The following is a 16,164-nucleotide window of genomic DNA, read 5'->3' as shown; positions in this document are numbered from 1 at the left end:
TAAGTAGCGTGACCAAGTGGGTCAGAATCCTCAGGTGAGAAAGAATTAGCCTGGTACCTTTGCATCAATTAAGACAAATATGTCCCCTTTTTCTTTCTAAATGGTGTATATCTCAAGTATACGGGTAGGTGGTCCTCAGTTAATGACGGGATTACATTCCAAGGGGTCTGATGTTAAGTGAAACACCGTTTCTACCGTACTACCGTTCAGTATTTGCATACACATTGGCCATTTTTATAGCGCTATTTTCCCTTTTTTTTTTGCTTTAATGTTTATATTTGCCTGAATATAGGCCAATTATCAGCGCGGGTAAGCAGGTACAATACATACTCACTCACTATCCCGCACTATTTTAATATTATCGCAAAACCAATTGTAACTCCTGAGTTATCATTAACCGAGTACGTCGTTAATTCAGGACCACCTATATAGATGTAATAATAATAATAATAATAATACATACGATTTGTATAGCGCTTTTCACGGTACACAAAGACGCTTATATATATATGTGTATGTGTGTGTATGTGTGTTTTAGCTAGCTAGCTAATTGCGGCACACACTTTGCTGTTATACAGCTCGCAAAGACTTAATTTATTCTCACACATATCAAAATAATATACTGTATTCAGCATTAGTGTTATAGTGATTATTATAGTATTAGTATAGTAGTATATATGCTACTAGTAGTAGTATTTTCTTCCTCTTCTTCTTCTTTTGGCTTTTCCCTTCAGGGGTCGCCACAGCGAATCAACCAAGTACTCCCTGCTTTCCCCCCCCCCGATAACACTAGCTGTAGTTGTCCAATCATCTGGAAGCTCTCCTGACCACCCAGAGCCTTTCTCAACTCCTCCCTGAAAACCATACAACACTCCTCCCTTTTCAGCTTCCACCACTTTGTCCTCTGCTCTGCCTTTGTCCTCTTGATCTTCCTTGTCACCAGAGTCATCCTACAAACCGCCATCCTATGCTGTCTGGCTACACTCACCGACACTCTACACTCACCTACAACTACAACTACCTTGTCTATACAAGATGTAGTCTACCTGGGTGCTCCTACCTCCGCTCTTATAAGTCATCCTGTGTTCCTGTCTTTTCTGGAAAAAAGTGTTCACTACAGCCATTTTCATCCTTTTTGCAAAATCTACCACCATCTGTCCCCCTGTGTTCCTATCCAGTATACCAAATCTACCCATCACTTCTTCATCCCCTCTATTGCCTGCACCAACATGCCCATTGAAGTCTGCAGCAATTACCACTCTCTCATCTCTGGGCATATTCTGCATCACTAGCCCATTCCAGAACTTCTCCTTCTCCTCAAACTCACATCCCACCTGAGGGGTATAGCTACTAACAACATTAGGCATCACACCATCGATTTCCAATTTCAGACTCGTAAGTCTATCTAATATTCTTTTCACCTCCAGAACATTCCTAACGAACTCCTTCTTCAAGATAACTCCTGCTCCATTTCTCTTCTTTTCCGTACCATGATAGTACAACTTAAAGCCTGCTCTAAGCTTCTAGCCTTACTACCTTTCCACCTGGTCTCCTGGACACACAGTATATCCACTTTCCTTTTCTGCATCACCTCGACCAACTCTCTACCTTTTCCTGTCATAGTCCCAATAGTCCCTACCCTGAGTCCCAGACTCTTGCCTTCCCTCTTCTCTCTCTGCTTCTGCCTTCCTCCTCTCCTTCTTTGACCTGCACTAGCCCAGTTTCCATTGGTTCCCTGTAGGTCATCGGTACCAATGGCGGTCATTGTTAACTGGGCCTTGACCAATCCAGTATGATCTGGTTATTAGGTTTGATTTTCATGTTTGGTTTTGGCAAAAGTTTTTCTCTGGACGCCCTCCTGACGAAGCCCTCTGCATTCATCCGGGCTTGAGACCGGCCCAGGGAGACAGTGTCGCCCTGAGGCTGCATTGAACACTCAAGTGATCATTACGATTTGAATATTCACATGCTACTTAAAATTTCACACACAATTTGGAAACAGGTAGTTTCAGAATCAGACATCAGAAAAAAAACTTTATTTGTCCCTAAGGGGCAATTGGGAGAAAGTAGTTAAAATGAAGAGAAATTAGTTTTACTTACTCTGCCAAATATTTTAAAATCTCAACCACTTCAAAGTGGGAAGTTGGAATGTAACAGCAGAAAAGTACTTCACCATTTAAACATTTTTTGGTATATTTAATGTGTATTAAATATATTTATGTGTGTGTGTGTTTGTATGTGTGTATTAATTCATAAATTGAATGGAGTAGGGGTCGGGGCTCTGAGAAAATTTAGAAATCAAAATCAGAAATCAAATCAGGTTAAGGAGAAGATAAGGAGAGGGGCTGTTTCATCCACCTGTGCTTAGAACATTCAGTGGGAAACTCAGAAACACTTCAATTATTCCACACAACTTCTTTTTAAAATGGCTTCCTAAATTAATGATCAAAATCATCGCCACTTAATTGTCTTTCTCTTATGAGTTCACTATGTAATGATTTCAGCTGCTGAATTCCTCCATTAAACTTGCACAGAACAGTCCCTGTAGTCCAACCCTTGTCTCACACTGTGCAGAACATCATCCACCAGCATTTAAAGACAAGAGTGAAACCTGATCCCAGGCTTTAAAATTAAATTTATTTCTAGAAATATAAAAGAAAACTGCAAGCTCAAAATTGGAGGCATACTGCCCTTGATTTCATTCTTTTGCAAGAAAACCACCTATTTATCATAGCAATGTGGCTTTCAGTGGGAGTTAGCACCTTCAAACTGTTTCTATTTTAGGTTTGGATGAAAGCAGAAAATGGATCAAATCATTCAAGATGAGATCAGTCCAGCAGACGACAGCAAAATCTTTTCACAGTTCAGCCTGAAAAGACAAAGGACAGAATGCACACAGACAAACAGCTCAAATAGTACATTTGAGTTTTCATTGCTTTTGAAGTTGCAGAAAACCTTTGACTCCCCATCATTGCTCAGTTGTTTGACAAAGAATGCAGGGCAGGAAAGCTCAGAATTATCACAAAAGGAATCCTTTGTTGAAAGTGAAAAGCTGACCTCGGGAGTTAATGTAGATGTGGCAGCGAGTACTTTAAAAGACACCAACACTGAAACCAGACTGCCTGAGAGAAAAACATTCGAAGATGGAGCCTCCATTAACTGCATGCCCCGCCCCAGGAATAGAGCAGTTGAGAGTCAGGTGCAGAATGACGCCAGTCAAAAAGAAGCGCTCCCCTTAAGTGCAAGTGATGGGGAGGTCAGATATCACAATGGTTACACAGAACAGGATGGACCACATCATAGAGTTTTAACTACATACAGCCAGTTAACTTATGTTGGAAAGGTGAACAGTGTTTCCAGGAATATTGTCTCCAAAGATTGGGAAAATGCTGAATATTGGGAAAATGCTAAAGGGCAAAACTCAAACTCTGATTCAGGCAAGTATCTATTGCCTAACTATGATACCGATGAGGACTCCTCTAGACACATTGCAGAAGATGTAAAAAGTGACAGACAAAAAACAGAGTTGCCTACTTGTGGTGCTTTCCGTAACGGAAATACAAAAAGCCATGTTAATGAAAATGATATGAACCTAGAACCAGTGTCTTCTGCTGTAAGATCTCAGGAATCCGATGGTTCTCACATAACCCTAAACCAGAATAATTTGACTGAGAGCATAAGCCTTGATGACTTCCATGGGGCAAGAGAAGAGGCGGCAACTCAACCTGGGAGTGAAACAGCTGAGCACGAAAAAGAGACAGAAAAGCCTGTGAGGAGTCGAGTGGCTGCTGAAGGAGATAATGGTCGAGGCCCCTTTACAGTAATTGACCCCACAATCTGGAGGGAGACTGTCAGGGAGTCCGGGGAAAATCGCTGTAACTCAGAATGTGCTGCAGGTACGAAATTACCCCAATCAGTGACACTCCGTGAGATGGAAATGCCTCCTCTGCTCAGTTATCATGTGAAGCCCCGACAGTGGGTCGAAACTGCCGATCAGACCGCACGCTTTTACAAGCCAAGCAGAACACAGCAGAATGAAAATGAAAAAAAAGCGGTATCGCAGCTGCACGCTTTATCCAAGTCCTGTTTGTTTGCAACTGTGGAGACACACATTATTGAACATGAGGACAGCTGTCAGTGCAGATCTAGTCTTGCAAAGCTTGTTCCTTCTGGAGAAGAAGGAAAAGGAAGACTGGACATCGTGGGAAATCAGTTCAAAGAGCAAGAAGTAGAATGCTTACAGACTAAGTGGGCCCAAGCAGTTGGAACAACTGAGATTTATGAAAGAAAGTTGGCATCTGTCAAACTCAGGAACACGGAAAGTGAAAGTGAGTCAAAAGAGCTTCAAAGAAACAAGAACACGCGTACACTCGTCTCTGTCCTCTCGGTCAGTGAGTGGACAGGAGCAACCATAACTAAGGTCGATGAAAAATTACCTCTTCCTCAGGATGACTATGCAGAAAACCAGCTGTCCGTGACAGATGAGAGTGTTTTTGTGATGGTTACTTCAACGGAGGAAAAAAATAGAAAAGGAGTGACAGAGATGGAGACGTCTCTGAAATGTGATGCAGATTTACAGCTTCACTGTGAACATGGAGGTCTGACAGAACTGTCAGAGGACAGATGTGTCAGTGTCATCTCAGAACTTAACGAAGTGGCTTCAGGTGTTAAAAATGACGGTAACAAGCTTCACTGTATGTCTGAACAGCAAGACAAGAGTGACAAATTCACAGACAAGAATAAAAGAGGCCTAGAGAGAACAGAAGAGCCTCTGGCCTTGCCGCTAAGTGATGCAGTTGTGCCAGGGTCGCATGATTCCATCGGTAGATGCCGTTTTCAGCCCGTTGAAGAAAAACTCACAGCTCGAATCCGCCATGACAAATTTTCCTCAGTGCCATCTGCCATCACTCTCCGCAAATGTTTGCCAGAGGGATTTGACAACTTTGAAAAGACCCAGCTCCCACTAGATGATGACGATGATGCAGATGCTGGCTTGAGCAGCAGGCCTCCCCACACCAGCTTGGCCAGGCAGCTATTGAAAACACAAACATCTCTCTTTGGGGCAGACACTGACAAGAAATGGGGTTTGCCAAAGCAGCAGGAAGACGTTTTTGAGGAAGTGCATCAGATGGAGAAGATGCCAGATGGACTCTTAGTTGGCAACACAAATTGCACTGAGCTTATTGATGACATCAACACTCCAGCACAGATGGAGCACCTTCACCTTGAGGCACACCACATCCAGGACTGGAATCCACGGTCCATGAGTACCTCTGATGGGAACTGCTGCCCCAGCACTGAGGTGAAAAAACAATTTGACTTGGTCATAAAAGAGCTGGACTTGTTTTTCGATATTAGTCGGCATGATAGTTTGGGCAACAGAGAACGACGCCCTTGTAATAAAGCCTCTGAGAGGGAATCTTCAAATGACAAGAATCGCCTCCGCAACCCAGAGCTGGACCTCCATGGAAACTTATCGGGTAACTACAAATTGTTAAGATTCCAATAAAGTGTAATTAACTATCAGCAGATGATTGAAGTAGATGGGTAAAGCTAAAGACATGTTCCTCGAAACGTTTGAAAAAAATTCTGGTTGGTGTGATATTTTTGTTTAATACCAGATGGATTGTTTGCAAAGTTGGGATGATTTGAAGGCTCAGATCACTTCATGCCTTTCAATATTATTCACTGGGATGTTTTAATATTTCAGTCTACAAACAAACACAATGTTTGTTAGAAAATGAAAAATGCATTCAGTCATTCATTCATTACCAATACTTCTCATCCTGACAAGATATGTATGTATATGTTATGTAAAAACAGTGACGATGAAGTGGTACCTTTTTTGCATTAAAAATACGGAAGTAGTTCTACCTTTATGAGTCAGCACAGCCACTGCAGCAGTATATTATGTAACGCTCTTTAGTTAAGAGAAATATTGCCACTTCCCTTCATGTCTTGAGTGTATTTTTAGAAGTTGCCTTAAATAGTTGCCAGCATAGTGAACATTAAGCAGTGTCTCTCCTGGTGTAGACTCTGATGATGGGAGTTTGGGAACATCCGGACCAGTGGTTTCTGGTGTTACTGGCAGGCCTAGTGGAGAACAGGAGGTGCCATGTGGTAGCCAGCTTTACCAAGAGGCATCAGCCTGTACTGCCGTGGACAAGAAAGGTTCATTTTCCTTCTTTGACATTGTTTATGATGCATCAGATATGTACTCTGTATGTTTATTTGATACAAGAAATCAAAGGGGTGAACACGAATCCCTTCCTACTGTGTCTAAATGTTTTCAAAGAATGGAGTGGATGGTTTTTTTAAAAAATGATATGTTTGTGACAGCAAATGAGCAAAATGATATGTAATTTTTCTAGGAATGCATTTGGCAACCAGCTCTCTGTTAATGTGCAGCTGTGGCTTTCAAGCTTTCAGCTTTGACAGCATTCTTTGCCAGCTTCACCTGATTTAACATCCTGCTGTCCTCTGTTAATCTGACGTGCAGTCTAACATGCACATGAATTCATTTGAATGTCAGTCAGATAGGTGTGCACTGTTACACACACACACACACACACACACACACACACACACACACACACACACACACACACACACACACACATGCGCGCGCACATCCACATACAGATACTTTCATTGATTTGTCTTTCCTCTCATAAGCATTCAAGCATTATTTTCTCTTTCTCAATAACCTGAAGTTGAAAGATAACAGTTATAAATGCAAATTTAATGATAAACAGTGACAAATTAAAAAATTAGCTTGACTTTCATGCCTGTTTAAATGTTGTTTCATCTTTCCAGACGCCCAGGAGAAGAACAGGACCATGTGGTCACCATGCTTCATGTATCCTGTGCTCCCAGAACAACATCAAGGTCAGCACCAAACCAATTTAACAGTGAAAATTACTGGTCAAGGCATTCAGGAATAGAAAAAAAAAATTTGAAAGGGCTTTGAAAATCTTATTTTCCTCAGGAATAGTCAACCGTTAGTATTCCCCAATAGGAGATAAGCAGTGAATAAAACACTCAGCCTTGGCTTCCTCTGTTGCAGCGTGAATACGATACATTCTTAGATATATTATGTTTGCTGGAGGAATAGATCAAGCTGTCTGAATATTCGATGCAGGTTCATGTCTGTTTAGGGTAGGGATTCTTCTTGTTCACCTTGCGAGCTTATGTGCAACAGCTTATCGGCTGTTGCAGGAGGAAATTAAACATGTACAGTACATAGTATTTTTTACTATGCTTTGTAACTGCCTCTTCCATGCCATGTGGAGAAAACAAGAGAGTCCTATAGGTCCAAGCAGTGGTGGGCCGTTAAGGGCTCCAAGGCCCTCTCCGCTGGCCTTAAAAATATCTGAATCACAGACTGAATCACAGACTGATTTTAATAATATTTTGTCAGTGAATATTGATTAAATAATTCCAAAGGGTCTGGCTGCTCCCTGTCATGGCTTTTTCCCAGCTGTGCTGCTTCCAGATAGGGATTTTCATATTAAAGCATTTTACCAATCACATTTCAGCCAGTATTTGTTGCCAGGCAGGGCCAAAGTCAAAGAAATCTGCCTGGAGGCCTGCAGAATCAGATTTACGGGTGCTTCAGCAAAAAATTGTGTGCCAATGAAACAGTTGCTTCAACCAATCAGGTTTTGAGTTGCTATACCAAGGCCTTCTAGAAGGGTAAAGTCGTGTCAGCGTGTCACACGCCCTTTGAGTTGATCGTCAGAGAGTGTACTAGCCAGAGCTAGCAGGCTACATATATAGTGAGCTGCACCAACACAAATATAGTTGTATTAATATAATAGGTAATTTGTCAAGCCATGATGGCTGAAGGAAGAGAAGAAATTGATGTGGTTGCAGATTTATTGTCAAAGCCATTTTCAAGACAGACCTTTCAAGAAAAGCTGGACATTGTTAAGAAAGGTCAGGCAATTCCAAAGCTATTACCAGGAAAAAATCAGGACCAGGAAAAAACAGCTCCACAATAGGAAGTTTGTCACAGGCTAACCTGGACTCTGGTTTTCCACTGCTCCTTCCTTCCCTCACTTCACACACCCGCTCTCACTCATCTGAGACTGATCATTGATCAGGGCCGGCATGAAGACACCTGCCTGAGACTCATCCAGGCGCCACAAGGTCTTGTTTCTTGGTATGGGCGCTCCAGTATTTCTCCCTTGTGATTGGTCCTGTGTTCCTGGACTCTGCTTACCGATTTGGATCCTTATGCTTGTTCTTGTCCGTCTGGTGCATTGACCTTAGACTGAATGAACAAACTTTGTTTAAGAACCTCGTGTGGACTTGTGCTGCTATCCAGACCGGATAATTTCCACAACATGAGGTATATTGAGATTTTTTCCCGACTTTCTATGTTAGTTTTTCTAATATTCTATTTACAGTATACAATTGTATCTGGAACAGTCTCAACCTGTTAAAAGATCAATTTTGAGTGAACTGATTGAGAAAGGAAGGTGTGACATCACTCCCCCTGAATGATGCATCCAAATCAACATTTATTTTGAGTTCATTTTTCTATTATCAAAGTTTTAAATGACCATTTTTTTTCTGTTTCTGGTTACGGTAATGATAGATTTCTACAGCAGAAAATAAAATTGTCAAGATCACAAACTGGAAAATGTTCAATTATAGCAAATTAGCCATTTACTCAAAGAGAAGATTTATGGACGTAGTGAGAGAGGATATGAAGGTAGCTGGTGTGAGAGAGGAAGATACAGAGAATAGGGTTAGATGGAGAAGGTTGACTCGCTGTGGCGACCCCTGACGGGAAAAGCCGAAAGAAGAAGAAGAAGAAGAAGAAGATTCACTCACTGTCAACCGTCCTTGGTGGTAAACGCTGCATTCTGGAAAGACATTGCAAATGTCATGGAAGGAGGTCGTTGGCTAAAGGGAAATACGTGCGCCGATTCATATCATGTTTTATCTGTGCCCAGGACTGCAGGCCAAGAGACTGGAGCCTCTGAGAACTTGTTCTCGACCAATCCGGGTAGGACTATCCAAGAGGGCTAAAACCAGACGCCTCCACCGTCCCAGCCCTTATAAGTGAACTGGAAGTTAGACTGAGGTAACGTGTCAATGTTTAAAAGTGCTCATCTTCATGTTCACTGACTGGCTTTATGATTTTACCTTTTCTCATTTTTACTAACTAAAGGTTCTGTAAGAGCTGTGCAAGTGTTTTGTTCTGGCCTCCTAGTTGACATCCTTTTGAACTGAAGTGTCAGTTTATTAAGCTTTCCTATTCCTTGCACTTTTACATCCTTTAGCTTTACTTGTGGGAGGTTTCCACCAAACATGTTGCTGTTGGTTTGCGTCTCAGTTCCAGCGCCTACATTGCCTCAACTAGGATATTTTTCCCAATGTGGATATTTCCCTGTCAACATCATAACATGATATTTATTTCAAAGTCAATGTACAATCAGACTAGTACGTTCATATTTTGACCAAAATGTAGAGTGGCTGAAAAGTCCATGTAATCGTCTGTGTATTGATTTTAAAGGGTAAGTTGTGGGTATGTGAGGCTTGTCAACATTCACTGTGCTCTGTTACATTCTGCTTTTGCATTAAAAGTCATGCAACAAACACATCCGTGACTTTAAGTGTTGAGTTCTTTTTACCATCATACTGTTAAGTTAGATGTCAAATTATATCATTTATATATAAATCAAATTAACCAATCCATTTGTCCTCACAAATCAAATAGCATGCTGTCAGGAAACCCCTGCCTCTTTCTGTCAACTTTAACATGCGACTGCTAATAAGTTTCAACAAAACCTGTTTGTATTCATTACCTTTCAGTTCATCACTTTCCCTTTCCTACCAAAGTCCTCAGCTCAATGTCCTAAAGCAGAGGCACATTATACCATTTCCTTAGAGGAAAGACTAACACTTACAAGTAGGACAAGAACTGGCAGCTTGAACATCGGCTCAGACTTGTGTTCATCGCTGGCTTTGTATTGATGGTGAGGCTATGCAGTGGAATCAGAAATGTGGTGTTTGTGTCACTGCAGCTCACAGCTTCCTCCATCACTTTGCAGCTTTATTTAGCCGACTGTCAAAGAATAGATGAATGACCTCTGGCCCAAAACCCTTCAAATTGCTAATATTTTGAATTATTTGACTTGGATCTCCTTACAGCTAAATTGCACAATAGAGTGCCTTTGAAAATAAGACATTCAGTTTGATGTTTAGTGTTTTTTATTTTTTTATGAGTCATTGACATGAAAACAGAAGTAGTGAAGATTATATTTGTCAAACACCAGAAACTTATTTAAGCCCCTGCTTTTTCTGTCAGTTATGGGTTAAACATTTTCTTACTCTATGCTGAGAATTAAGGGGACTCCTACAAATATTTGTCCTATATATGCAAAAGATATTGGGAAGGTTGTGTCAAGTATAGAAAAGAAATGTAGCAGTTTTGTTTAAAAAAAAAAAAAAAAAACATGCTACATGTTCAATCCGTCTTTCTATTCGGACGTATCGTGTGACGCCTCAGAGTGTGGAATTAGATTTTCTTTCTCTGGCTGTTGTGTCTCTGAGCTGTATTTGACCGGGCTGGTCGCTAATTCATCCTCAAGTCAATACAGATATTTGAAGTCCTTTTATATATTATTCATAAAAATCTTTTTTTTTTGTTAACTTTTAGAGTGCTTGCAGACTATCATCTATTGTTATCTTATCGATCACACTCAGGGCACAGGCCAGTCATCTTTTTTTAGTAACACATCAGTCCACATGCTGTGTCTTTCTGCCGCTGCTATGAATAGATGGTTGTCACAGTTCAAAACCAATCCATGCAAGTGAATATCAATGATTGCAATAAAACGGACTTCATAATTTGGTCTTTTCTCAAAATTTAGACTCATGGACTGGAGGTTAATTCTGGAATTGACTTTGGTGGACTTTGATTCTAATAGAATTAATTATAAGAAAGATTGCCATTACTTTTTTATTAACTGCCTGGGTAGCTTCAGTGTCCACATTTGGCACAAATTCAGATGTTTAAATTGCAGCAAGGCCATAAACCAACTCTTAGAGCTCTCCATATTGTTGTATTGTGTCCTGTCTTTTAAGGTTGGTTTGTGTCTGTTCTTGATTACACTGAAATCCCCTCTACAAATGAACAAAAAATATTTATTCATCACAAAAGGAGCCCACAGTATTCAATTTTGGCAAGACATTTCTTGAAAGCAGTGCAGTCGGTGTCCTGAGGATGGAAATGTTGGTCATTTATCTAATTTTCAAGCCATGTATTACCTTTTTAGGTAAACAAAGCAAGTGTGTAGTAACTCAGTAGGGCACCTGTTTCCTGCACAGAACAGTTTGGTTTGTTCTCCTGAGTGAGGAGCCGGTAAGTTTAAGAAACAATATCTACAAATCTGATTTCACAAGATCATAATCATAAATTATATTGCCTGAACTGTAACAGTAGTGGATTCAGCTGTTCCTGTATCACATTTAACAACCACATAATGGGTTTTATTTTTGCAGTATGTGCTTCTTTAACCAAAAATGTCCAGATTTTCCATGTGTAAATGTACTTGGTGGAACCCACGACCAGATCACTATACCGTATTTTCACGACTATAAGGCACACACAAAAGTCTTAGATTTTCTACAAAATGTGCTGCGCGCCCTATAGTGCTGTGCGCCCTGTGTGTGTTGTTGTAAGGTGGACATAGCAGAGAACACCATGACAACGTTAAGATGAGATGAGAGATGAGAACAACTTTATTTATCCCGAAGGAAATTGTTGTGCCAGAGTTTCAAGTAAAAAACATATGGGGGAAGTGTGGGGGTTGATTGTATATAAAAGAACGGGTATGTGCGTTATGCACAACATCGTTGTTTTAACAACCCTGAAATGGCAAAGAGATACGCTTATGAAGCACAGTTTAAACTGAAGGCCATCAGCTAATGAGGAAAATGAAAGAGAGGTAAGGGTAGAAGAGGTGACTATTGCAGACCACAAAGTGGCAGAGATTAGTAAAAGTGAAGTGAGGAAGGCATTGAAAATGATGAAGAGTGGAAAGGCAGGTGGTCCTGATGATATACCTGTGGAGGTGTGGAAGTGTCTGGGAGAGGCAGCTGTAGAATTTCTGACTAGTTTATTTTAGAAGATGCTTGAAGAATGGAGACGAAGTGTGATGGTGCCCATTTTTAAGAATAAGGGGGATGTGCAGAATTGTTTGCAGTGGCGATGGATAGGCTGACAGATGAGGTTAGACAGGAATCTCCATGGACCATGATGTTTGCAGATGACATTGTGATCTGTAGTGAGAACAGGGAACAAGTGGAGGAAAATCTAGAGCGGTGGAGGTATGCAGTGGAAAGGAGAGGAATGGAAGTTAGGAGCAGCAAGACAGAGTATATGTGTGTGAATGAGAGGAACCTGGGTGGAACGGTGAGGCTACAGGGAGTAGAGATCAAGAAGTTGGAGGATTTCAGGTACTTAGGGTCAACAGTCCAGAGCAATGGAGAGTGTGGAAACGAGGTGAAGAGACGGGTTCAAACAGGTTGGAATGAGTGGAGAAAAGTGTCAGGGATACTGTACGATAGAATATTATCAGCTTGAATGAAAGGAAAGGTGTACAGGATAGTGGTGAGACCAGCGGTGTTGTATGGACTAGAAACAGCTCCAGTGACAAAAAGTCAAGAGGCTGTGCCAGAGGTCGCAGAGATGAAGATGCTAAGGTTCTCTTTGGGAGTGACCAGGATGGATAGGATCAGGAATGAGTCCATTCAGAGGAACAGCACATGTTAGATGTTTTAGAGAGAAGGTCAGAGAGGCCAGACTGAGATGGTTTGGTCATGGACAGAGCAGGGAGAGTGAATATATTGGTAGACGAATGCTGGAATTGGAGCTGCCAGGCAGGAGGTCTACAGGAAGACCAAAGAGAAGATTTATGGATGTAGTGAGAGAGGATATGAAGGCAGTTGGTATGTCAGGGGGATACAGAGAATGGGGTTTGATGGAGAGGGACCCCTGAAGGGAAAAGCCGAAAGGTGAAGATGAAGCCTTTGGTACAATCAAGACTGGCATTTTCTATTTATTGAGACAAATCATTGGGTTCAGTTGCCTCCTGTCATATTATACTGTAATGCAGTAATAATAGCAGCGAATATGGTGAGTTTTCATCAAGGAAAAAGAGGAGAGTGCTGCCACAGGAAGAACGGCCACTCAGGACCCTCAGTGTTAAGCCCCAGGAATTCCCAAAGAGGCAGACTCCGTGTCACACATGGAGTTGTAGATGGAAAGGAATATGGGGACGAATCTAACTGAGCTTAAAATCAAACAAATCCAATCTGGTGTTAGAAAATGACTACATACGGACTCACATCAGCTCAGTGATACTGCTGTTGACAAAAAATATCTTCAATTATCTGATCAGTTGAGCTTGGATCTTTGCGGTGCATCAGCTCTGACTGCTTGGACAAACAACCAAGACAGAGCTGTTTGTTGCAAAGTCCAACTTTGTGAGCAAGGAGTCTTTTCTACTGAAGAAATTACTTTTTTCTAGTTTATACTCCTTAAAGAAAAAACACTCATTGTAAATTACTCTTGTTGTAACTGAAAAAATTGAAATGGGGACTGAAACGGGGAATAGTAGCAGGAATTAGCACTTTTTTTTTTTTTTCCCGTTAAGACCAGAGATTAAAAGGCCACTGAAATCTGTTGCATTAAGTGGGGTGTAAGTGCGATGTTTTAGGAGAGAGGATGCAGAGCAGACATACTATTCCATTTGTAACCCTTGAATAATGTCTGCGGATGTTCTCAGTCATCCATGTCCTGGTGAATTCTTGTCGTTGCAACTGGACTTGAATTTCTTCCCCTGAAGACATTTCACCCCTTCTACTAGAAGCTTCTGCAGTTCACTGGGTGAAATGTATTTAATTGAAGAAATTCAAGTCAAGTTGCCACAAAAGGACGACGGGATCCTTGAATAATGTTAGACGGTTCCACTGAAAAACCACTGAGGGATTCCAAAGCCTGTTTCGACTGCTGCAGCAGCGCCCGACTACCCCCCCAAACATGCGGTTTGCTTTTCATGCACGTTAAAGCACCATAGGCACACACACACACACACACACACACACACACACACACACACACACACACACACACTCGCACAGAAAAAGGATTATAGCCTGCATGTCTTTTCCAGATCAATAACAATCGCCAGGCCCAAGTAGGAGAATCAGATGATCGACTTGGAGACTAAAAATAGACCGGAGTAGCCATCACTGGTGCACACTAGTGAGCTGGAATGTAAATGCAAAAGAGGGGCTGTAATTACACTTAGCAGATTATACATACGTCATTTATCGAAAACCTTAATTCCAAATGTATAATGCACTTTGTTTTGAGTCTTGGAGTGTCTCTGAGCCCGCTATGGAGCAGCAAATCCAAAAATAATCCTATTCACAGCCAATGTTCCCTCTGATTTTTCATTTGTCTGTGCATACAGACGACCTCCCTGAGCACACTGAGGACCACTGTGAGCAACACTAGATGTGCACGCTGTGGCCACACACTAGTATCACACCTGGGATCATAGCTTCCATTAAGTCCATATTTTTCCATTTGAAAACTCGCTTACTATTTTAGCTTTGCTACATGTTTTGCAGAGCAGACCTTTCTCACTCCAAAACCCAGTTTCACCGCTTGTTCTTCTATTTGCACGTACACCGACAGCTATTCCAACTGAAAAGAACCGCATTTTTCACTGTTTCGCCATGATAATGGGTTAGCATGTTAGCATTAGCATCACTTAACTCCGCCACACTGTTATTATTGTTATTGTTATATAGCGTGTTATATGCCGTGATTGGCTGCGTAGCGTGATTGCAATGTATCGTATGATTGGCTGGACACCTGTCAATCACAGAGTTACACAGCAAAATGATACAGGAAAAAATGCTAATTCATTCGCAGTGCGCTAACTGCGCTGAATAGGTTTTCTTGTGAGCTGAGAGTGTGGCAGCAGTGCCCGTTTGTGCAGTTGCGCAGCTTAGAGGGAACATTATTCACAGCTGAGTTTGGAATCGCTTCATTTATTTCATTCTCCTTCTGAAGAGGCTGGAAAGTGAACCAGGGATGGTCGCTGGAAATCTACCCCGCTGCGGTTCAGCTCGCGTGGACGGTAATCTTTGTTAGCGGTCCTGAAGACCATGGGATGATGTCAGCCAGCTGTTATCGCACAACTTTGCATGATTGTTTTCCCTGCCTCTAAAAGCTCTCATTTAATTGAGCAGGAAAATGTCTAAGTGCCGGTTAATTAAACGCCCTCAATGACTCATGTAGACTCCGACTGAGGTGGAAAACCCCAGCGACAGACTCTCTCTCCATATCTCTCTATATATGGTGTTTATGCCAATTTGCCCTTGGAGGTTCTCAGTCTTCCAGGTCATGGTTAATTCTTGTCAAAATCTTCTTCCTGTAGTAACCGGACTTGATTGTCTTCCCTCGAAGACGTTTCACCTCTCGTCCGAGCGTCAAACAGATCCTTTCACATTTAGCACAATCCCCTAAAACCACCACAAGCGATAAAAGCACATGGTTACATAGCAGTTACCCCAATTAATTTCGTTATATCTTATGTTTTGTTATAAGCACATCCCAGTAGCATAAAGTGTCATTTAAAAAAAAACAACAAAAAAAACTTGGATACATCAGTGTCAGAACCCAAACCGTGAATTTCACTTTTTACAATGAGTTCCATTCAGTCAAATAACATGTTAAACTGTATTGAGCCAGAAAATAGAGGATTTTGTCTCCATCCAAGCAGCCATGGCCTGATTTGCATGCAAATGTTTTGAAGTTTCTCTGTTTTAGCTCTGAATCCAAGACTTTTCTTTTTTGTTTGTATTTCACATCAAATGACTCGGAGCATCTTTACGGAAGTCCGAGCGATCGATGACCTCATTTATCAGCCGGGGAAATCCTTTCATTCCTCTGACCGCTTTTGTCTCAAGCCAGTGCAGTTTATTTTAACACTCTTTCATTCCCTAACCTCCAACGCTATTGCTGGAGGCCTCTCCCTATCATTATAAACTGTTTTTAAGCAAGCTCAACTATTTATCTCCTGCTGGCATATTTAAATACAACATAGTTCCAACAAATAAGTTTTCCAATTA

At 41.4% G+C, this 16,164-nt stretch overlaps 1 protein-coding gene across 1 annotated transcript; it reads left to right on the top strand.

Moving 5' to 3' along the window:
• Nucleotides 1-4,463: 4,463 nt before the first annotated feature.
• LOC147223043 (uncharacterized) lies at nucleotides 4,464-9,502 on the top strand. Its single transcript, XM_086167407.1, has 4 exons — nucleotides 4,464-5,480; nucleotides 6,034-6,171; nucleotides 6,817-6,888; nucleotides 8,964-9,502. The coding sequence occupies exons 1-4, from the start codon at nucleotides 4,499-4,501 to the stop codon at nucleotides 9,074-9,076; spliced, it is 1,305 nt and encodes a 434-aa protein (XP_086023533.1). The 5' UTR covers nucleotides 4,464-4,498; the 3' UTR covers nucleotides 9,077-9,502.
• Nucleotides 9,503-16,164: the final 6,662 nt, after the last annotated feature.

Source organism: Fistularia commersonii, chromosome 20 (assembly GCF_037954325.1).
Source record: "Fistularia commersonii isolate RoL2024-O1a breed Wild chromosome 20, RoL_Fcom_v1.0, whole genome shotgun sequence".
Lineage (NCBI taxonomy): Eukaryota > Metazoa > Chordata > Actinopteri > Syngnathiformes > Fistulariidae > Fistularia > Fistularia commersonii.
The sequence above is the reverse complement of the archived record's forward strand: the minus strand, read 5'-3'. Positions and strand labels throughout refer to the sequence as shown.

Coding starts and splice junctions, on each gene's coding strand:
- LOC147223043 (XM_086167407.1), top strand. CDS start 4,499: ATGGTTACTTCAACGGAGGAAAAAAATAGAAAAGGAGTGACAGAGATG. Junction 5,481..6,033: donor CCTCCATGGAAACTTATCGG/GTAACTACAAAT, acceptor CTCCTGGTGTAG/ACTCTGATGATGGGAGTTTG. Junction 6,889..8,963: donor GCTCCCAGAACAACATCAAG/GTCAGCACCAAA, acceptor ATCTGTGCCCAG/GACTGCAGGCCAAGAGACTG.